General features: G+C 37.7%; 1 protein-coding gene across 1 annotated transcript in view; it reads left to right on the top strand.

Moving 5' to 3' along the window:
* The window catches only part of TMEM185A (transmembrane protein 185A), a 40,293-nt gene that overhangs the window by 12,979 nt on the left and 5,512 nt on the right, over positions 1-21,802 (top strand). The window contains exons 2-4 of the mRNA XM_006087741.2: positions 10,371-10,547; positions 12,662-12,869; positions 18,626-18,709. Coding sequence (XP_006087803.1) covers positions 10,371-10,547; positions 12,662-12,869; positions 18,626-18,709 — 469 coding nt within the window. The remainder of the gene's footprint in view (positions 1-10,370; positions 10,548-12,661; positions 12,870-18,625; positions 18,710-21,802) is intronic.

Genomic DNA, 21,802 nt, shown 5'->3' with positions numbered 1-21,802 from the left:
AGGAATGTTCTTGACAAAACAGAAAAAAAATACCAATCTCATTCAGTCTTAGCCCTTGCATATACATTTTTTTCGTATTCCATGTGACAAAACAGAAAGAATACATAAAGGCCCTCTGCTGTATACTGAAATACAGTAGTTGACTCAAGGAAAAACACTTCTGTACCTAAGTTGCAAGCTGCTATTTTCATGGAACATCATTTTTATCTGGGACTGTAGTTGTTTGTATTAGGGTATTTGACAGAAATTTACTCAAAAATGCAAATGAACCTGTCACTTCAAGGAAAACAACTGATGGTGTTTATCCAAATGGTAAAATTTGAGCTTTCAAGGGAAAATCAGAATATTTGAAATGTTATATCCACCATCATGAGCTTGAGAGTCTCCCAATACATAAAATGTTTCTGATAAAGTGGATTGTGATATTAACTAATATGATTTTTTACTATCATATAGTGAAATATGTCAACTTTTAAAAGTTCTTTATTACTCAGTGAACCAGTATTTTCCAGAAGCTCATTGATAGGGTTTCAAATTCCACACTATAGTCAACCTTCAAGAAACTATCACTGCTTCAGCTTTGGTATTCTATCAAAGAAGAATATCTACTATTATCTGAAAGAGCTATTAAAATATTTAGTTCTTTTCTAACTACATATCTCTGTGAGGCCAGATTTTTTTTCATATGCTTGAATAAAAACAACATATTGCAACAGAATGAATGCAGATGTTGATATTAGAATCTAGGAATCTTCTAAGAAGCCAGACACTTAAAATATTGCAAAACTATAAAAACAATTTTGGAAAATAGTTTTTAATTCAAATTATTTTACTTGTATTAATATATGAATTTATTATTTATTTTTAAAACATTCTTTTTATTTTTTTGTATTTTTAAATATGTTTTTATTGATTTTTAGAGAGAGAGAGGAAGGGAGAGGAAGAGAGAAAAACATCGACCTGCTGCCTCCAGCACACCCCCCACTAGGGATCAAGCTCGCAACCCGGCATGTGCAGCATGTGCCCTGACCATGGATCGAACTGAGGACCTCTTGGTGCATGGGACTACACTCAACCAACTGATCCAGGGCTATTATTTATTTTTAATTAATGTTTTTTAAACAACAGTTTAAAAATTTGATAGGTATAACACATAAAAACAAAGCTGTTTGGGATCCTCATTAATTTTTAAGATTGTAAAGGAATCCTGATACAAAATATTTTGAGAACTACTCATTTAGTGATTTACACAACACACTTTTCATACTCATGATCTTACATTCAAAACCACTTTATAAGGTACATATTATCCAGATATTGTAGAGCAGAATACCACAACACAAAAAGGATATATATATATACATGGTTAGCAACTTCTCCAAATCACTGCAGTTTATACTCTTGGAGGTTTGCTTCAGAGTTGAGTTTTGTAGGTCTCCTTTCCTTACAGCAACCCCTTTTTTCCAATTGACATTCCTTACGGTGTTTTTCATAATACAAAGTATATGTAATACACAGTGCATGAACTGTGCAAAAAGATCAGCAATCATACGTAAAAAAGTGTGAAGACTGTCCTTAGTCTTCCCTGCTGGAGATCGCTATTCATCCACAGTGTATATCTATCTGGATGCTTTTCCAAAAAATGTTGAATTATCAGTATAAAGTTAGTTGTGTATAGTATTCAATTGAAAATATTTTGGAGCCTGGGCTGGGTGGTTCAATTGGTTGGAGCATCATCAGTACACCAAAAGGATGCAGGTTAAATCCCCAGTCTGCTCAAGCTTAGAGGAGGCAACCCATCCATGTTTCTCTTCTCTCTCTCTCTCTCTCTCTCTCTCTCTCTCTCTCTCTCTCTCTCTCCTCTCCCTCTTTTGGCGTCAAATAGATCTTCTCTTCTCTTCTCTTCTCTTCTCTTCTCTTCTCTCTCTCTCTCTCTCTCTCTCTCTCTCTCTCTGTAAAAGGGAAATAGTCAAAGTGTCTCCTTTATAGGGTTGCTGTGAGACTTAAGTGAGATAATGCATGGGAAACAGCACAGTACCTGACATTCCACAAACATCTAGTAAATGTTAGCTGTTGATATTGCTTGTGTGTGTAGGTAGATCAATAGGTATGCCAGGTTTATCCAAGTAAATTTTACATGCAGTAAAACTTACCCATTTTTAGTGCACAGTCCTATGAGTTTTAATAAATCCATTCACTTGTAAAACCACCACCCAAAGGTATAGAAGAGTTTTATTGCTGAAAAAACTTCCCTCATGTCCTTTGTAGTCAATCTTTCCCCCAACACAGCCACTGGTAACCACACTGATCTATGTTTTGTATCTGTATGTTTGCCTTTCCAGAATGTCAAATAAAAGGAGTCATACATTATATTGTGTCTTCAGTACGAGTAATTTTGCTTAGCATAGTGCATTTGAGGTTTGTCCATGTTGTTGCGTGCATCCCTAGTTTGTTCGTTTTTACTACTGATTAGTGTTCCATTGAATAGATATGCCACAATTGGTTTAACTGTTTACCAGATTATGGACATTTGGGTTGTTTCGAGTGGCTATTATGAATAAAGCTGCTTTGAACATTTGAATACAAGTCTTTGTGTGCACATTTGTTTTTCTTTTTCTTGAGTAAATACCTAGGCATGGGATTGCTGGGTCATAAAGTAAGTATGCGCTTAATTATATAAGAAACTGCAGAAATGTTTTCTAAAGTGGCTGTACTGTTTTGCATTCCCACCAGCAATATATGAGGGTTCCAGTTGCTCTACATCCTTAGCAACAATTGTCATAATTGATCATTTTAATTTTAGCCATTGTGGTGAGTAGGTAGTTTTATCTCATTGTTGTTTTAATTTGCATTTCCTTACTATCTGAAAATATTGAGTATCTTTTCACGTGCTTATATGCCTTTTATGTAACTTTTTGATGGAATGTCTATTCTTATTTTTTCTGTTATTTTTAATCAGATTTTTTTAGTTATAACAGTTCTTTATGTATGCTGGATATAGGTACTTTGTCAGATATATGTTTTCAGAATATGCTCTCCCAGTTTGTGGCTTGGTTTGTCATTTTTTAAATTGTGTCGTTTGGAGAGTAAAAGTTTTTAATTTTGAAGAAGTCCAATTTTGTATCCCATCTAATCCTAGGTGGCAATTATTTTTTCCCCTATGTTTTCTAGACATTTTGTAGTTTTGGTGATTACATTTAGGTCTGTGATCTATTTCATGTAAATTTTTGTATAGGCTGTGAGGTTAAGGGTCTAGGTGTATTTTTCCCATCTATCCAGTTGATTCAGTAGTATTTCTTAAAACACAATTCTTTCTCCATTGAGTTGCCCTGGCAAAAGTTAACTGGCCATGTATGTATACGTCTGTTTTGGACTCTATTCTGTTCTCTGTGTAATACCATTGTCTTGATTATTGTAGTTTTATAAGCCTTGAAAGCATGTAGTATAGGTTCTCCAACTTTGTTCTTTCTAACAATTGTTTTGCCCATTCTAGGTTCTTTGCATTTTCATGTAACTTTTAGAATCAGTATGCCAATTTCTATAAAAGAGACTGCTGGAATTTTTAATGGGATTGCACTGAATCTGTAGAGTAATTGGATGAGTGGTGCAAGGCAAATAATGGCCCTTAAAGATATCCACTTCTTAATCCATGGAACCTGTGAATACTAGTATTACCTTCTTTGGCAAAAAGGTGATAATTACCTTATATGCCAAAATGTGATTAAATTAAAGATCTCTTATTGGAAGAGTATCCTGGATTATCCAGGTGGACCATAATGTATTCATAGGTTTCCATATAAGAAGGAGGTAGAAGGAGATGCTATTAGGAGGAGAAGGCAATTTGATGGAAGCAGAGAAAGAGATTTGAAAATGCTACACTGCTGGATTTGATAATGGAGGAAGGGGCCCAAGGAGTACAAGTAATGAAGCTTTAGAAACTGGGAAAAGCAAGGAATGGATTCTCCCCTAGTCTCTGGAGGAATCGGGGCCCTTAGTTGTAACTGAGTGAAACCCATTTTAGACCTCCGAACTATAAGAGAATAAATGTGTGTTGTTTTGAGCCACCATGTTGGTGGTAATTTGTTATAGCAAACATAGGAAACTAATACACAGAGGATGTAAATCTTAACAATAATGAAATTTTATATCTATAAACATGGTATATCACTCCATTTATTTAGATATTTAATTTTTCCTTGGTAGTGTTTGGTAGGTTTCAGTGTACAAGTCCTGCACATATTTTGTTACATTTATCTATAAGTATTTGATATTTTGATGTTGTAAATTTTATTTTTAGGATAGTTTTAGATTTATAGAAAAGTTGCAATAAATGATAGTTTAAATGTTTCAGTATTCAATGTCTTATTGCTAGCATATAAAAATGCAATAATATTTTTGGTACATTTACTCTGTACTTTGCAACTTTGCCTAGTTCACTTATTAGATTTAGTAGCTGATTTGGGAATTTTTACATATACAGTCATATTGTTTGCAAATAACAAATGTACTCCTTCCTTTCAAATCTTTATTCCTTTTATTTCTTTTTTCTTGTGTTATCATTGTGGCTAGGACATCTAGTACAATATTGAATAGATGTATTGAAGTGGACACAATTGCCTGTTTACAATCTTAGGGGGAAAGTATTATCTTTCACTATTAAGTATTATCTTTCACTATTAAGTATTAGGGTTTTTTAAATAGATATTCTTCTACTCCTAATTTGTTTAGAGCTTTTATTTTTTTTAAAATATATTTTATTGATTTTTTACAGAGAGGAAGGGAGAGGGATAGAGAGTTAGAAACATCAACGAGAGAGAAACATCAGTCAGCTGCCTCCTGCACACCCCCCACTGGGGATGTGCCCACAACCAAGGTACATGCCCTTGACCGGAATCGAACCTGGGACCCTTGAGTCCACAGGCTGATGCTCTATCCACTGAGCCAAGCCGGTCAGGGCTGTTTAGAGCTTTTAAGTTGAATGGGTAGTGAATTATGTCAAATGCTTTTTCTAGGGCTATTGATATAATTGTATTTTTTTTCTTTTTCATCCTATTAATACTACACATTTTATTAATTGATCTCAAACGTTGAGTCAAGCTTGCAATCCTGGCAGCAACCACACTTGATCATAATGCTATATATATATAAATTGACTTTCCATTTGCTACACTCACCAGCCAATCAGGAGTGAGTATGCAAATTAAACTGACAAAGATGGTAGGTTAATTTGCATACACAGGTGCTGGGCGGAGAGCAGAGTGGAAGAGCTGGCAGAGAGTGGAGCGGCTTGGGGAACTTGGCTCCCCAAGCCACCAGACAGAGAGCAGAGAGGGAGAGCTGGCGGCTTGGAGGACTTCGCAGAGTGGGAGGCCATGGGACAGTGACAGAGCAGGAAGGGAAAACCAAGAGCACGGGGAGCACCAGGAATTCTGGGAATAGTAGTTCTGGTGGCAGCCCCAGGACTGGAAGCAGAAGCCCAGAGCATGGGGAGCACCAGGAATGCTGGGAATCGTAGTTCTGGTGGCAGATGGATCTCCTAGACACTAGAGCAGTGGTTCTCAACCTGTGGGTCGCGACCCCTTTGGCGGTCGAACGACCCTTTCACAGGGGTCGCCTAATACCATCGGAAAACACATATAGCATATCAGATATTTACATTACGATTCATAACACTAGCAAAATTACAGTTATGAAGTAGCAACGAAAATAATTTTATGGTAGGGGTCACCACAACATGAGGAACTGTATTAAAGGATTGTGGCATTAGGAAGGTTGAGAACCACTGCACTAGAGCAAAGTGAGCCTGGAGCAAGTTACTGTTGTGGTGGGGGATGGAGGGAAAGCAAAGGTGAGAGACATAAGTAAAATCAAAGTGTCTAGGAAAGATTAAAGGGAAGATATCCTAAAACTTCCGGGAAATCTCCACCAATGAAGCAAAGAAAAAAAACCCTCTATTATTCTGTGAGCAACAAACCAAACTGAGTTGGGGTTTCAGACAATTCGCTCATATGATTGCAAAGACAGACAGAAACTCCCGGATTGGAGAGGGCTCCCCTGAGGGCTCCCAGATTGGAGAGGGTGCAGGTCAGGCTGAGGGACCCCCATACCCCCCTCCCAGTGCACAAATGTCGTGCACTGGCCCTCTAGTGTGTGTGTATATGGATTCAATTTGCTAATTTTAAAGGTTTTTGCATCTGTGTTCATGAAGGATACTGGTTTGTAATTTTCTTTCTTGGCCAGGTTTTGGTATTAGGGTAATGCTGGCCTCATAAAATAAATTGTGAAATGTTTCTTCCTTATCTATTTTTGCAAGAGTTAGTTAAAAAATGGTGCTATTTCTTCCTTATGTGTTTGGTAGATTTTGTCAGAGCCTGACATTTTCTTTGTTAGAAGAATTTTAACTATAATTTTAGTTATTTTAATAGTTATAGGGATATTAAAATATCTATTTCTTCTTGTGTGAACTTTGATAATGTCTTTCTTTCAAGAAATTTACTTGTATAAAGTTGTTCATAATATCCCCTTCTAATCTCTATAATGTTTGTAGGATTTGTAGTAATGTTTCTGCTTTCATTCCTGATACTGGTAATTTGTGTATACTATTTTTTCTTAATCATTCTGGGTATAGTTTACCAATTTTCTTGATTTTTTAAAAGAGCCAGCTTTTAGTTTCATCAATTTTTCTCTAATGACTTTTTACTGTATTTTATTGATTTCTGTGCTTATATTTATCATTTCCTTCCTTCTGTTTACTTCTTTTAAATTTCTTTCTCTTCCTAGTTTCTTAAAATGAATCTTAGATTTTTGACTTGATATCTTTTCTAATGTAAGCATTCAATGCTACAATTTTTTTTTAAATGTTGCTTTAGATGTCTCTTACAAATTTTGGTACATTGTATTTTCACTTTCATTTAGTCCAGAATTTTTCAGATTTTCCTTGTGTTTTTTTCTTTCACCTATGGATTATTAGAAGAGGGTTGTTTAATTTACAAGTTTTATGAAAATATTCCATATCTATTTTATATTGATTTTTTAGTTTAATTTTATTGTTTAGATGTTTACTTTGTCTTATTTCAATCCTTTTAATTTCGTAGAGGCTTGTTTTATAACCCAGAATTCAGTCTGTCTTGGTGAATGTTCTATGTATACTTGAAAGGAATTTGTATTCTGCTGGTATTGGAAGGAATGCCTTATCAATATAAATTAGATGAGGTTGGTTGATAGTGTTATTACCATCTTGTATAGCCTTAATAATTTTCTGTGTGTTTTATCAGTTGAGAGAGAAGTATTAATTTCCAATAATTGTGGATTTGTTTATTCTCCTTAATATTTTAAATATTAATATTTTCTACATGTATTTTGAAGTTTTGTTATTAGGTACATAAATATTTACAGTTGTTAGATCCTCTTTGAAAAATTGACCTCTTTATCATTATGCACTGTCCCTGTTTGTCTCTGGTACTTTTTCTTGTTAAAAAAGATGCCTTGTCTTATGTTGTGGTAGGTAGAATGTCCCCCCCAAGGATATCCATGCCCTAAGCCTTGGAACCTATGAATATGTTGTTACATGGCAAAGGGGATTTTGCAGATGTATTTAGTTTTGCAATATTAGTTTATATTGCTTCCAGAACAAATTACCACATATTTAGTGTCTTAAAACTACAAAAACTACAGATACAGCATGGCTCTGTTGGATATTCTGCTTACAGCCCTTCTGACACCTTGATTTCGACCTTGTAAAATCAAGAAATGGGAGAACTTCACTCTTATTTATATCAGCCAATAGTGAAATTGATTTTGTTTATATCTTTTAGCTTAAAGTCACAGAACCTATCAACATTAACTGAGGACTTACTATATTCCTTTCTGGAGTCTCTGGGGATTGATCTGTTTCCAGACTCATTCAAATTGTCAGAATTTAGTTCTTTGTGGTTGTAGGGCTAAGGAACCTATTTCCTTGCTACCTGTCAACCAGGATTTATTCTCAGCTTCTAGAGTCTGCCTGCATTCCTTGGCTCATGGACCTCTTCCTCTGACTTCAAAGCTAGCAAAGGCAGGTCAAGTCCTTCTCATGCTTGAAATCTCTGACTTCACCTTTCTACCTCATCTTTCTGATTTACTTATATGCAGCCTGTTGCTCTTAAGTGCGCATATAATTGCATTGGATCCACTTGGATAATCTAGAATAATCTCCCTATTTTAAGGTGAACTGATGACCTGATTAGTAACCATACTTCCACCTGCAAAGTTACTTCATGGTATACCTAGATTTGTGTTTGATTGACTAACCAGAGGACAGGAATCTTGGGGAACATCTTTAGAATTCTCTGCCTACCACAGTTACAGACTTTACGATAGGAATAGTACCATGGATTATTCAGGTGGACCCAGTCTAGTTACATGAGCTCTTAAAAGCAAAGAACTTTCTTAAGAAGCAGGAGCAATATGGTAGAAGGAAATGTCAGAATAATTCCAAGCATGAGAAAGATTATTTAAAAAATATTCTTATTGATTTCAGAGAGAAAGGGATAGGGACAGAGGGATAGAAAAATCCATGATGAGAGAGAATCATTGATTGGCTGCCTCTTGCATACCTCACACTGGGGATTGAGCCAGCAACCCGGGCAAGTGCCCTGACCTGGAATTGATCTGTGACCTCCTGGTTCATAGGTTGATGCTCACCCACTGAGCCATGCTGGCCTGACAAGCATGAGAAAGATTTGATATGCTGCTGGTTTTAAGATGTAAAGGCCTATGTACAGGAATCAGAAGGAGAGAGACCTCTAGAATACAAGAGTGGCCCCCACCTGACAACTAGCAAAGAACCTTGGATCTCAGTACTACACCCACAAGAAACCAGATTGCCAACAACCTGAATGAAGGAGATCCTTCCCAGAGTCCCCTGATAAGAGCCCAGCCAACTGGCATCTTGGTTTCAGCCTTATGAGACTCTGAGCAGAGAAACCAATGAAGTCTGTCTGGACTTCTGACATACACAACTGTGAGATAATAAAATTGTATTATTTTAAGCTTCTAAGTTTGCGGTAATTTGTTACAGCAGCAATAGAAGACTAAAACAGATATTAATGTTGCTCACTCTAACTTTCTTTTGGTTAGTGTTTGCTTGGTATAACTTTTTCTGTTGTTTTTTTTTTAGTCTATATGTGACTTTATAGATAAAGTGTGTTTCTTATTGATAGCATACAGTTGTCTTGCTTTTTAAATCCAATCTGACAGTCTTTGACTTTTAATTGGTATTTACATCATTTACATTTAATGTAATTGCTCATTGGGTTGGGTTTTAATTACTACTTTCTGCTACAGCCTAGAAACTGCCTCCAGATAGTAAGCTGGGACAATAATAGAGTTTGTTTATCTTCTTTGTTTTCTTTCTTTCCTTCTGCCATCAAGGTCCTTCACTGTCTGTTGTCCAGTATCTGAAAACTGTTTTTTCTTATATTTTGCCTAGTTTCTTGTTTAAGGTGGGAAGGAAAACCCCATACCTCTTATTACATAAAAAATAGAAGTCCTCAACAATGTAATTTCTAATTAATATTTTAAGGATATACTCCTCAGGAAGTTCCTTTTATATGGAAAAAGAGAGAGGTAAATTTATTCAGTCATTAAAAGTATAATACATGTACTAAAATGTTACTCTATATGAACATGACAGATGGCAGCCTTTTAAAATTTATTTTTAAATTAAATTAAATCTTTATTGTTGAAAGTATTACATATGTCCCCTTTTTCCTTCATTGACCCTTTCTAGCCTGTCCTTGCCCCCGACCCCAGACCTTCACCACCCTATTGTCTGTGTCCATGGGTTATGCATTTATGAGATGGTAGCCTTTTTAAAAATAGAATCAAAGAATTAGTCATTGACAGAACTTGACCATTCCTAAACATGTCATTCTTTCCCAGTCTCTGTGTCTTGATATGGCTAGTTCCTTTGGCTTGGAATGCTTCCTAATTTCACATTCTTTCCTGCCTGGCAGCTTTCCACGTATCCTCAGGAACCAGTTCCAGGGTCATCACCCCTGCTTCCCAGTGCCCATATTTTTTCTTGTGGGCTCCCATACACCCTGCTCCATAGCACCATTATGGCACATATCATGCTGTATTACATTATATGTTTCTTTATGGACTCCCTCTTACAGGAAGCCCTGGAAATCAGGGAACTGATTTTAGTCTTCTTTATATTTTTCTTATCTCTTAACATAGTATGTCTTCTACATAGAACTTTTCAATAAATGATTGTTGAATTAGTGATTCTTTTCATGTGCTAAAAAATACTGCTGTTATTATTCCCCATTTTAGTATCACATATTTGTAAATGTGAATCATCTTTAATAATTTTACTTTTCTCCTAGTAAATTCCTCATCTATGCATGTCTGCTGCTTTTCTCTGTGCTACTGGCCCTTCGTCTGGATGGCATCATTCAGTGGAGTTACTGGGCTGTCTTTGCACCAATATGGCTGTGGAAGTTAATGGTCATTATTGGAGCCTCCGTTGGAACTGGAGTCTGGGCACGAAATCCCCAGTATCGGTAATACTGCTTTATAAAACCCATTGTTCTCTATCCTGAGGGAGCAATATTTTGTTTTTCACTTTGAATAAAGTAAAGACTATTTTATTTTCTACCTATTCAATGTTTTATTAGAACTATTACACAGGCACACTGAGTTCTAGTCTTAAGTTTTTAAAAATTAAGGTATTCAACGTGCATTTTTCTTGCAAAAGCAGTGTTATTTTGGGTGGTTCATTTCCTAGCTAGCCTACAAAAGTCTATGTGATCTAAAGTTCACGCCAAATATAGAACTGTTACAGCCATGCTAGACTAGGAAGTATGAAACCACCATATTTGTACGAGCAGTTCTACAAACCAAAGTTCTAGCTCTGATCATCAGGGATATATCCTTCTCCAATTCAGTCATGGAACTGGGGCTCTCCTTGTCCAATCTCTTAGTCCAGGGGTTTTAGGACTGTAATCAATATAAGGGAGGTAGTTTGGCCAGGAAACAGTGAGTCCCTGGAGAGATGAGGCCCAGATGCTGTGCAGGAGAGCAGAACCTTTGGGGGCTGGGCAGGTGTGTGACCTTTACCTTCAGGTCTTCTGTGCCTTTCTTCTTGGATGGCTCAGCTGATTCAAGTGCCTGGACTTGACTCACTCCAACGTGTAGCCTGCTGGGGCCTGTTAGAGTCTCTCTTTTCTCCTTTGTAGATACTGGAACTTTCAGAAAGGATAAAAAGGGGGAATTGAGAGGAGGACTATTCTGAACCTCACCAGGATGGTGTGAAGTGAAGAAATGCCCTGTATGGGGAAGAACACATGCAGCTGCTAGTGTGAGAAAAGTGTAGACATTGTGACATCTCAACTTGTTTAATTCTTGGTTATTGACATTAAAATAAGATTTAGATTATATAAAACATGTTGCCACATACATGTCCAAGAACTTAAACATAGCCACACAAAGAGCCTTGGTAGATGGGGGACATTCAAGTGTAGTTGTTTTAATGTTATTGGGGTCAGTTTTTTTCCAGATTATTTGTGTGGCTGCAATTTTTTTCTAACGAGATACTTTCCGATATCTATATTTACTACTATAAAAATAAAAAGTTAAATCACCGAACATGTTGGGTTCCACTAATTGATATTTATAAACTATTTGAGCTTTTCCATCTTCATTCAGTTTAACATTTTTAGAGGAAGGAAATGAATTGTATGTGTGTAGTTTAATGTACTGAGTATACAGATGTGGTTGTTCTATTGTCAACAATAGTCAAGGAAACATTGTTGGGTCTTATAGAAATAACTTTATTTTCTCTGTGTCCTAAACTCAGTTGTATTTATCATCATCAAGATACTTCATAAATGTTCATCCATATTTTGAATGAAACATTGTAGGCCTTCCAAATGTATTATGAAGCATTATCCTGGTTAGTGGCCTTATTATTTTTCTGTTGTTCTTCTGGTAAGTTCATGCATGATATTTAGACAGCTAATTAAACTGATTTTGTTTAAGAACAGTTTTAACTCTTTTGCTCTTCTCTCTTTCATCTGCAGGTGTTAATTCATCCTATTGGAATAGAAAGGAAAATAAAAAGGCATTAATACTTTTTACTTGCATTTTAAAATAGCACCTAACCATAGTTAATGTATTTTCTTGAAATATAACCCACATTTGTTCATAAAGCTAGAGTTGTTTTTATAGCATTGCATGAAATGTGATGTACATGATTTTTAATTTATTAAGAACTGAGGATCATAAAATTTAAGGAATATTTGTCAGTTTTTAGCAATAGACGCAATCAGCTTGAATAATCTTGCAAGTAGTTTAAAGTTATGAATAAAAGTGTTTTGTGCCCTGTCAGGGAAATAATAACTGTGCTGTTACTTCTGATAATATCCTTATATAGTTAAAACTTTAAGTCTGGTTTGGTTGTAATGTTTATTTCTTATCATGCAGCAATTCTATTTTTGAAAGATCGACTATTAAATATTAAGTTTAAGTTAGCTTTCTGCCTGATATTTCCTTTGCTTTTTGTCAAATTTACAAATACAACTCACATTATCAACATAAGTTGGTATTTTCCCTGGACTACTTGCTTACTATGGAGACTCTGAACTGAGGGTGTTTTTCTTCTTCTGTCCCTTTTTAGAGCAGAAGGAGAAACATGTGTGGAATTTAAAGCCATGCTAATTGCAGTGGGCATCCACTTACTCCTGTTGATGTTTGAAGTGCTGGTCTGTGACAGGATTGAGCGAGGCAGCCATTTCTGGCTTCTGGTCTTCATGCCGCTGTTCTTTGTTTCCCCGGTGTCTGTTGCAGCTTGTGTTTGGGGCTTTCGACATGACAGGTCACTGGAGGTAAGATTTCTTATATTTAAGAATGATTAGTTATTGTAATGTAAATTCTTACCCTTTGTTAGGGAGAGATTGATCATTAACTCTAGATCACAGTATATTAGGAAACAAAAGACCAGGGAAATAATCACATTGTACTTTCTTGAATTAAAACACTGATTTTTCACCCAGGTCATTAGCTTTCGTCCAGCTTTGCCTATCTACCTGTTTCAGTCAGGCTTCTCATGAGAAACAAAACCAATAGGATAGATGTAGATGTAGTTGTAGCTATAAATATAAATATAAATATAAATATAAATATAAGATTTATTTTAAGGACCTGGCTCATTCAGGGCAGGATCAGGATCACATTTCAGTTCATATTAACCAAAGTGCATAGAAGCTGTGGGTCCGAAGCCCTATACAGATTGGTTCAGGGGAGAATTGGATACTATGGACACTTTGTTTTGAGCTTTCTGGGTAAAAAGTGGAAGAAGGAGATGGCAGTTGGGTTGGAAGGAGGCTGGAGAGTGGCTTACTTAGGATGTGTGAACCTGGAGAAGAAGGTGCCTATGGAGAGGGAGAGTGATGGAATGTGGGTCTGTGACAAATAGAGGTAACAGGACCCTAATCACCAGGAAGAGCTTGATCTTGAACATGGAGAGTGATTCCTCTGGTGCTGGGTGGACTGTGGAGGCAGAGTACCCCTGAAGGCCGACTTTTACCCTCCACTTACTTCCCCAAGATGGACCAATCCAGCCACTTCTCTGCACTGCCCCCTGTGATTGCTTGCCATCAGTATTAAAATTTCAGGAGGGTGAATGATTAAGAAAAAAAATGTCTAAAAAGACTCCTGAGGAAACAGTTATTTGAGCAAGGTTGAGAAGCTCTAAGTGAAATCTTCCTTTCTCCCCTGCAACCTGTTACCTGGCCATCTCTGTATGGCACCCCTCCCCACCCCCTGTTCCCCAGGAGTCATTGGAGACCTTTGTCTGTTCTCTCTCTTCCCTGACTGTCCAGTTCATCTTCTCTCCTGGGGAAGGCCAGTCATGCTTGTGCTTCAGCACTTCTCCCCTTCATGTTCCTCTAAGCATTTGCTCCTGAACTTATCCACAATCTCTCTGGTAACTTTGGTCTCTCATCTGAATGAGAAAACAAAATGACAGCAGCAAAACCTTCTCAGTCCTCTGGCTATTGTGCTTTTTCCTTCCATTTGCAAAAAGGCTCCCTGAAACAATTCTGTTCTAACCTTGCATTCCCTACTCAGCTCCTGCATACCCTAAAACTGGCACTGAACACCTTCTGGTCAAATCCTCACTTCGTTTTTTTCTGGCCACCATCCACTCTGCAGCTCCAGACATTCCTGGTCCTTTGATCATTCGGCCACCTCCATTGCTGTTTCTTAGTGTTCTAGTCTTGGGTATTTTCTGTCTTCACTGTGTATACTCCGTTTGAATAGCATGTGTTGACTTCTTGTTTCCACTGCCACTTATGTGCTGTCAGATTCTAAATTCATATTTCTAAACTCAGATTTCTCCTCTAGCTCCAGACTCCATATCCAGCTTCACCCAAATATGTATTCTCTATATTGGTTAAAGGCACCATTTCTACCCAGTAATACTACCTTTCTACATTATGCCTCTCTCGCTTTGCACATTTTTCTATTACCAGAGCAAACAAAGTAAAACCAAGCTTTAAAAACCACTTGCAAAAGATTACATTAAATAAAATCACTGAGCTAAAATATTCCAGATGTTGCCTATTTGGTTCAGTATTTCTCAGTGGCGGATGGGGTACGCAGTTGACCTTCTGGATAGGAAATGTTTTGTTGAACAGGAATGTCCTATGCATTGCAGGACCTCTTCCCCTAGTCCTTGTGACATTCAGTAGTACCCCTACACAGGCCTTGCCCCTTTCCAAGGGAACAGCTGTCGCCTAGGTTGAAAAGCACCAAGTTGTTTAAAGCAGTGGTTCCCAAACTTATTTGGCCTACCGCCCCCTTTCCAGAAAAAATATTACTCAGCACCCCCTGGAAATTAATTTTTTTAAAATTTTAATAGCAATTAAACAGAAAGATATATGTATTAATGTTTCTACCTTTTTCGTAAAATATAGTAAAGAAAGGTGTAAATTAGAAACATTGAAGTTTGAAATTATGAAACTATTTATTGAACTCAGAATAGAAAGGTAATATAAAAAAAGTTAAAACAAATGGACCTGTGGCCATCACCGCCCCCTGGATCGCTGCAGCGCCCACCAGGGGGCGGTAGCGCCCACTTTGGGAATCACTGGTTTAGAGGCCGAGAAGGAAGTTTAAGAAAACTAAAAATTTGTTACTTTGTTTCTTAAAAGTAAAAGCATATATGAGGGCTAGGAATGCATTGAGCATGAAACAATGTTTTCCTAATGCAGAGTTAGTTATAGAAAGTCAGTCGTTCATATAGTCACACTCTTGGCATTTCTGCTACAAGAAAAAACATGATTTGGAGAGTTGATCTCCCCCTTGGTTCTTGTGTCCCAGAGGAGGAGTACCTACATTTGCTAAGGATTGTTTGAGAATAGGCTCACACAGAGATGTGAAGGAAGAGTTAGGATTGGCCCTATGTATGTAGGGGAGGAGATGGTATTTTCTAAGCAGAGGGAATAACAAAACATATAAAGGCAGAGGCAGGAGAAAGTCTATTATGTTGAGTGAATTATGGTGGCTCCAATATGACCGGAGCATAGTGTTGTAAGCTGCAAAGTTTTTGGAGATGAATAGTGATAATATTTGCAAAACAATATAAATGCAAAGATGGCAAGTTTTATGTTGTATGTATTTTACCTCAAGAAAAAATATATGCCTGGAACACAAAGTGGAAAGGAAGACATTGTGGTAGTTGGGGGAAAAGGGAGGCTGCATAAAGGGATTAGGCTGAGTAGGGGCCAGATCTTCAGTCCTCAGAGCATGTGCTGAGCTACCCCAGGTACCATAGTGAACTCACAGGGCACTATGAGGTAGTGGACATTTTTGAGGGAAAACCAGTGATAGCTGATATCTGAGGGGACACCATAGGAACTGCTTAGCTCCAAGTAGTTTATGGTTTTAGTCACATTACATTCCTTTTGATAACATCACAAAAGAAGCTGGGTTGTTGGCTGTTTCTGTGATGAAAGGTATTAGTGTGCAAAAATTGGTAAGGGGAAGAGGTAACAAGGGTGGAAATTGTTGAGAAATCATTCAGTACCCAACAGACACACCTATCCCATTAGCAATTAGTTGTGCTTATTTAAGAATGATTTCGATTTATGTGAGTTTTTTTAAGTATATAGTCACCTTTATTATAATTCATAAATACATTAGAAATGGACCTTAAAAATGGCATGTAGGTTCTCATTGGCTTCTGCCTTCTGTTCATTAAGCTATGCAATTAGAAAGCCAGCTTTGAGGATGAAAAAGGCTAAGTACCATTTCAATTTTTTTTTGCCTTACACATTCTGAAAAGTTCCCTGGTCCTTCTAGGTCCAGGGACCATACTGTCTTAATAGACCTGCCCATGCTCAGTGCCTTCTGTAATTACTTATAAATTTCAATGGGCCACCTGGCCAATGGAACATTCTATTAGTCTACCAGTTAATATAGACCTGGAGCTATGACTGAGAATTTGCATTTCTGTCCTGTTCCATTTTTTTATTCCAAAGGGCAGTTACTTATCTTCCAAAAATAGCTATCACTTTAGAGGACCTAAAAAGCATTATCAACTGCCAAAAAGGTGAGGTGGCTCCTCTTCTTTTCCCAAATAAAGTTATTTGGAATCTTGACTGAAAGCAAAAACCAGATACGCAAAGCAAAGGTCTCCTGAAGAGCTATGTGAGATTTTTTTAATGGCTATTTAGTATATAGATACTAATTTTAGATCTAATTACTTAAATAAATGGAACTATTAGGTACTTTTTTTGGTCCAGAGCCTACGAAAGAATTTCTGAGTCACTAAATGTCCTATGAACTGAAAACTTTTGAAAAGCTCTGGCCCAAATCCAATTGCCTGTATGATTTTACTTTGGTAGGCACTGGTGAGCCACTGAAGAGCAGTGAGCACTGCAGGCAGAAGGCAGAGAGTCTGGATGGGGACCAGCGGGCCTTCAGGACTGAAGGCTGGGAAGCTTGTCAGAGGGCTGTTGGAGTGCTTTGGAAGGTTAGGGATGAGGAGGGCCTAACTAGGCAATAGCAGTTGGGATGGAGACCAGGCAGGGGATTCAAGAAAAGTCTGGATAGTAGAGAAGACAGGATGTGGTGACTGAAGAGAAGAATCTGGGAAAAGAAATATAGGGTGCTTTCTAGCATCATGCTTTGGGTAATTAGGCCACTGTGATACCTTACAGCGAGATGGGAGGCTATCAAAAGGGGTGGGACAAGGTAAAGGGCTAAAGATCTGGGGAACAATGAACTCAGTTTGGGACTGGCTTCATCTGAGGTGCCTTAAGGAGAGCTGGGTCCATGCCACAGCATGAGGACTAGATTGAAAACAGAGATTACAGGACCAACCAATTGGAGGTAATGCAAACCAGGGGTGTGGATGACATTTCTCCCCAACCTCTAGGGCAGAGCAAGTGAGTGAAAACATGTGTTTGTGTCTATGTCTCTAGTGGAGAGAGAAGACCAAGTTTAAGGCTCTGGGAAGCATCACCATTTAAGGAGAGGAAAAAAGACTGAAAAGAACTGTCAGAGTACCAAGAGGTGGGCAAGACTGTGCACTGAGACCTTAGAAGGAGGAAGGGGTGGTCAGCAACATCAGATGCTGCAGAGATGATCAATAAGATTTGAACTGAAGTGGTCTGATGCTGCAGAGGTTATTGGCCACCTCGATGAAAGCGGTTTTGGGGTGGTCATTGGGGTGGAGGCCAGATCACAGTGTGTAGAGCTTGGATTGGCAGGGGAGGTCATGGGGCTTAAGTATCCCTGATGTCTCATAAAACTTGATGGACATGGAAAGAGAAAGCTAGAACTAGGAGTATATAATGGATAAAGGGAAGGGTGAGTTCCTTTGGTCTTTGGGTCCTTTTGTGTGTAATGGAAATTAGTTGAACTTGTTTCTGTGTTTCTGGGAAAGATCAATGGAATGGGCAAAGTTAAAGATGCAGTAAAGCAGTGGTTCTCAACCTTCTGGCCCTTTAAATACAGTTCCTCATGTTGTGACCCAACCATAAAATTATTTTCGTTGCTACTTCATAACTGTAATGTTGCTACTGTTATGAATCGTAATGTAAATATCTGATATGCAGGATGGTCTTAGGCGACCCCTGTGAAAGGGTCGTTCGACCGCCAAAGGGGTCGTGACCCACAGTTTGAGAACCGCTGCAGTAAAGTATTTATAATTGATGTCTTAATGTGACAGGTGCTCAAGGAGCCAGAAAGAAAGGGTTAGATGCAGGACTGAGTCCTGGGTACAAGAAGGAAATACAGGGGTGGTTAGGAAAAGAGGTGTTTGTGGATATGGGCAGGGAGGAAGCTTAGGGAGTCCCATAGATTGCCTTTATACTCAGGGATCCTGGAAATAAGGTCATTGCCTGGCGGAGCATAAAGGGCAGGGCAGTCTCTAAGCAGAGGGGTCAAGGCAGGAAGCCAGGGGCAGGTTTCTCCTAGTCATAGCACTGCTGTGCTCTTATGTGCCGAAAATCTCCCAGTCCCAGTGCAACTTAATAAAACGTTTACTATATTGTAATTTGCATTTCCTTTTAATATGTTAGCCAAATAATTGCAGTATTTACTTTGTTTAACTGATTCTTCTCTTGACTTTTAGTTAGAAATCCTGTGTTCTGTCAACATTCTCCAGTTTATATTCATTGCCTTAAGACTGGACAAGATCATCCACTGGCCCTGGCTTGTATGTAACATTTTAAAACTTTAAATAAACTTTTTTATTATAAAAATAATTTGTGTTCATTGTAGAAAACTTAGAAAGGACAAATAAGCATACATAATAGAATAATAATAACTCATAATCTGGGAGATAAGATGTTTAGAGTATTTTTTTCTTGTTTTGTGGTTTATTGTTTCATAATGATAGTTGAGAGCATACCACATGTATAATTTTGTATCTTACTATTTTGTCCTAATGTATCATAAACATCTTCCCATGTCAATAAAAGGTCTTTAAAACCATAATGTTAAAGTTTAATTGATGGAAAATATTCTTCAAATGCATTTACCAAACCATCCCCTTATTTCTGACTATTGAGGTTGTTACCAGTGTTTCAGCATTATAAATCATGTTGCAGCATATATTTTTGTGCATAAAATTTTTGCCTAATTTATTCATTGTTTTCGTATGAAAGACTCCAGAAACAGTATTAGTAGACCAGAGGGTGGGAACTTTTAGAGATTTTGAAATAAAAACTGAACTGCCAATTTGATTTTCAAAAAAGCTGTGCCAATTTATACTCCTGCCAAGAGTGAGGTCTAAGTCATGCTTGTAACTGTGGCTTCAACTAATGTGTGTTTGGTTAATATTAACTGTGCATAGATCGATAGAAGGACTGATGGATGGATGGATACATTCACACATGTATGTGTATATACACACACACACACACACACACACACACACACGGCAAGCTATAAATTAGAGAATACACTATGGTTTCTATTATTAATGCATAGAAAGAAAATGAGAATAAAGGTAGAGGAGCTCCATTGCCTCTGGGAAGTGGTCATGCCCGTGTTTCCCTCCCGCCCACCCGCCCCCATTCCCCTCTGCTTGTGCATTTTTTAATTGTTTTATTGCTTAAAGTATTAAAAAGGGTATTACATATGTGTCCTTTTTTTCCCCCCGCCCTTGACAATCCCCTGACCTCCCCTACCCCCCAGTGTCTTATGTCCATTGGTTATGCTTATATGCATGCATACAAGTCCTTCGGTTGATCTCTTACCCCCCTCCCTCCTGCCCCCCAACCCTCCCTGGCCTTCCCGCTGCAGTTTGACAATCTGTGTGAGGCAGCTCTGCCTCTGTATCTATTATTGTTCATAAGTTTATAATCATCTTTATTATCCATGAATGAGTGAGATCATGTGGTATTTTTCCTTCATTGACTGGCTTATTTCACTGTTGTGCATTTTTAAAAAATATATATTTTTATTGATATCAGAGAGGAAAGGAGAGGGAGAGAGAGATGGAAACATCAATGATGAGAGAGAATCATTGATCGGCTGCCTCCTGCACACCCCCTACTGGGAATTGAGCCCACAACCCAGGCATGTGCCCTTGACTGGAATCGAACCCAGGACACTTCAGTCCACACGCCAACACTCTATCCACTGAGCCAAACCAGCTAGGGCTTGTTGTGTATTTTTGCACATAAGACATTTTCATTTTTTTTGAGGGGGGGCACAGAGCTTATTTATTTTTTTTAATTTAATTTCATTGTTTAAAGTATTACAAATAGTAGTACATATGTCTCCTTTTTTTCCCCATTGACATTCCCCAGCCTCCCCTACCCCCGGCACATGCCCTCACCCCCCCAAGACATTTTCTTAATTCACATGGTTTACCTTTAAAAGAAAAACCAAAAGGAAAACTATAAACTATTCATTTGGCAACAGGGAAGAAAATAAGGGAACATATGTTGCCTTCACAGTGATTAAAGACAAGGCTCATCATTTCTGCCCAAAGTCTTTGATGATAGCCATTCTAGCAGGTGTGAGGTGATACCTTGTTGTGGCTTTGATTGGCATTTCTCTAATGATTAGTGATGTTGAGCTGCTTTTCATATGTCTATTGCCCAACTGTATGTCCTCTTTGGAGAAATGTCTATCCAGGTCTTCTGCCCACTTTTTAATTCCTTTTTTCTTTCTTTCTTTCTTTCTTTTCTTTTTTTTTTTTTTTTGCTGGTGTTGACTTGTTGGAGTTCTTTATAAATTTTGGATATTAAGCCCTTATCCAATGTGATGCACTGTTGGTGGGAATGCAGATTGGTGCAACTACTATGGAAAAGAATGTGGGAGTTCCTCAAAAAATTAAAAATGGAACTTCTCTATGATCCAGTGAGTCCCCTTCTGGGAATATATCCAAAGAAACATAAAACACTAATTTGAAAGAATATATGCACCCTCCCATTCACTGCAACATTATTTATAATTGCCAAGATATGGAAGCAACCCAAGTGCCTGTCAGTGGGCAAGTGGATAAAAAAGCTGTGGTACATATACACAATGGAATATTACTTGGCCATAAAAAAGAATGAAATCTTATCTTTTGTGACAGCATAGATAGACCTAGAGGGTATTTTGCTAAGTGAAATAAGTCATAAAAGACAAATACCGTATGTTTCACTTACATGTGGAATCTAGAGAACAGAATAAACAACAACAACAACAAAAACAGATTCATAGATACAGAGAATAGACTGATGGTTGATAGAGGGGATTGATAAAATATTCATAATAGAAAATATTGTCCAGGCACCCATCCTACATCTTCAGGGTACTGTATCTAGACAACAGTAATTGGGTTTCAGACTTTCTGTTGTGATATGGAGGAAACAAATTTTAGTAAGACCAAAATCTAAGTGTTAGGTAAATCAGAAGAAAAAAAAAAAGAATAGGAGTTGTGAATGTTTTCTGTAGGTGAACAGAAGAATTTTTCTAGGCCCGATCCTGTGCAGGTCCCAGCAGATGAAGTAGTCTGCTTGCACATTTACCACAGTGATCAAGGGAGACCAAATGAGGCTGTTAGGACCACTAATATTTCACCCACAGGGAACATGCCACTAAGTAAGAGTCTGATCACAGGGAAGAGACTGTGTATAGACTCTACAGTAAAACCTATGATCAGGAACTCCACTCAGGAGGACTAAAAAATCATACAACAACTCAGGTCATTGGTCTAAAAAATTAAATGTAAACCCAAAGAACTGTTAAAAGAAAACATAGGAAAAAATTTTGGGGACTTGGAGTTAGGTGAAGAGTTCCTGGAAATAAC

The sequence above is a fragment of the Myotis lucifugus genome, unplaced genomic scaffold (genome assembly GCF_000147115.1).
Source record: "Myotis lucifugus unplaced genomic scaffold, Myoluc2.0 scaffold_40, whole genome shotgun sequence".
NCBI classification, from domain to species: Eukaryota; Metazoa; Chordata; class Mammalia; order Chiroptera; family Vespertilionidae; genus Myotis; species Myotis lucifugus.
This window is presented reverse-complemented; position numbering and strand designations above follow the sequence as displayed.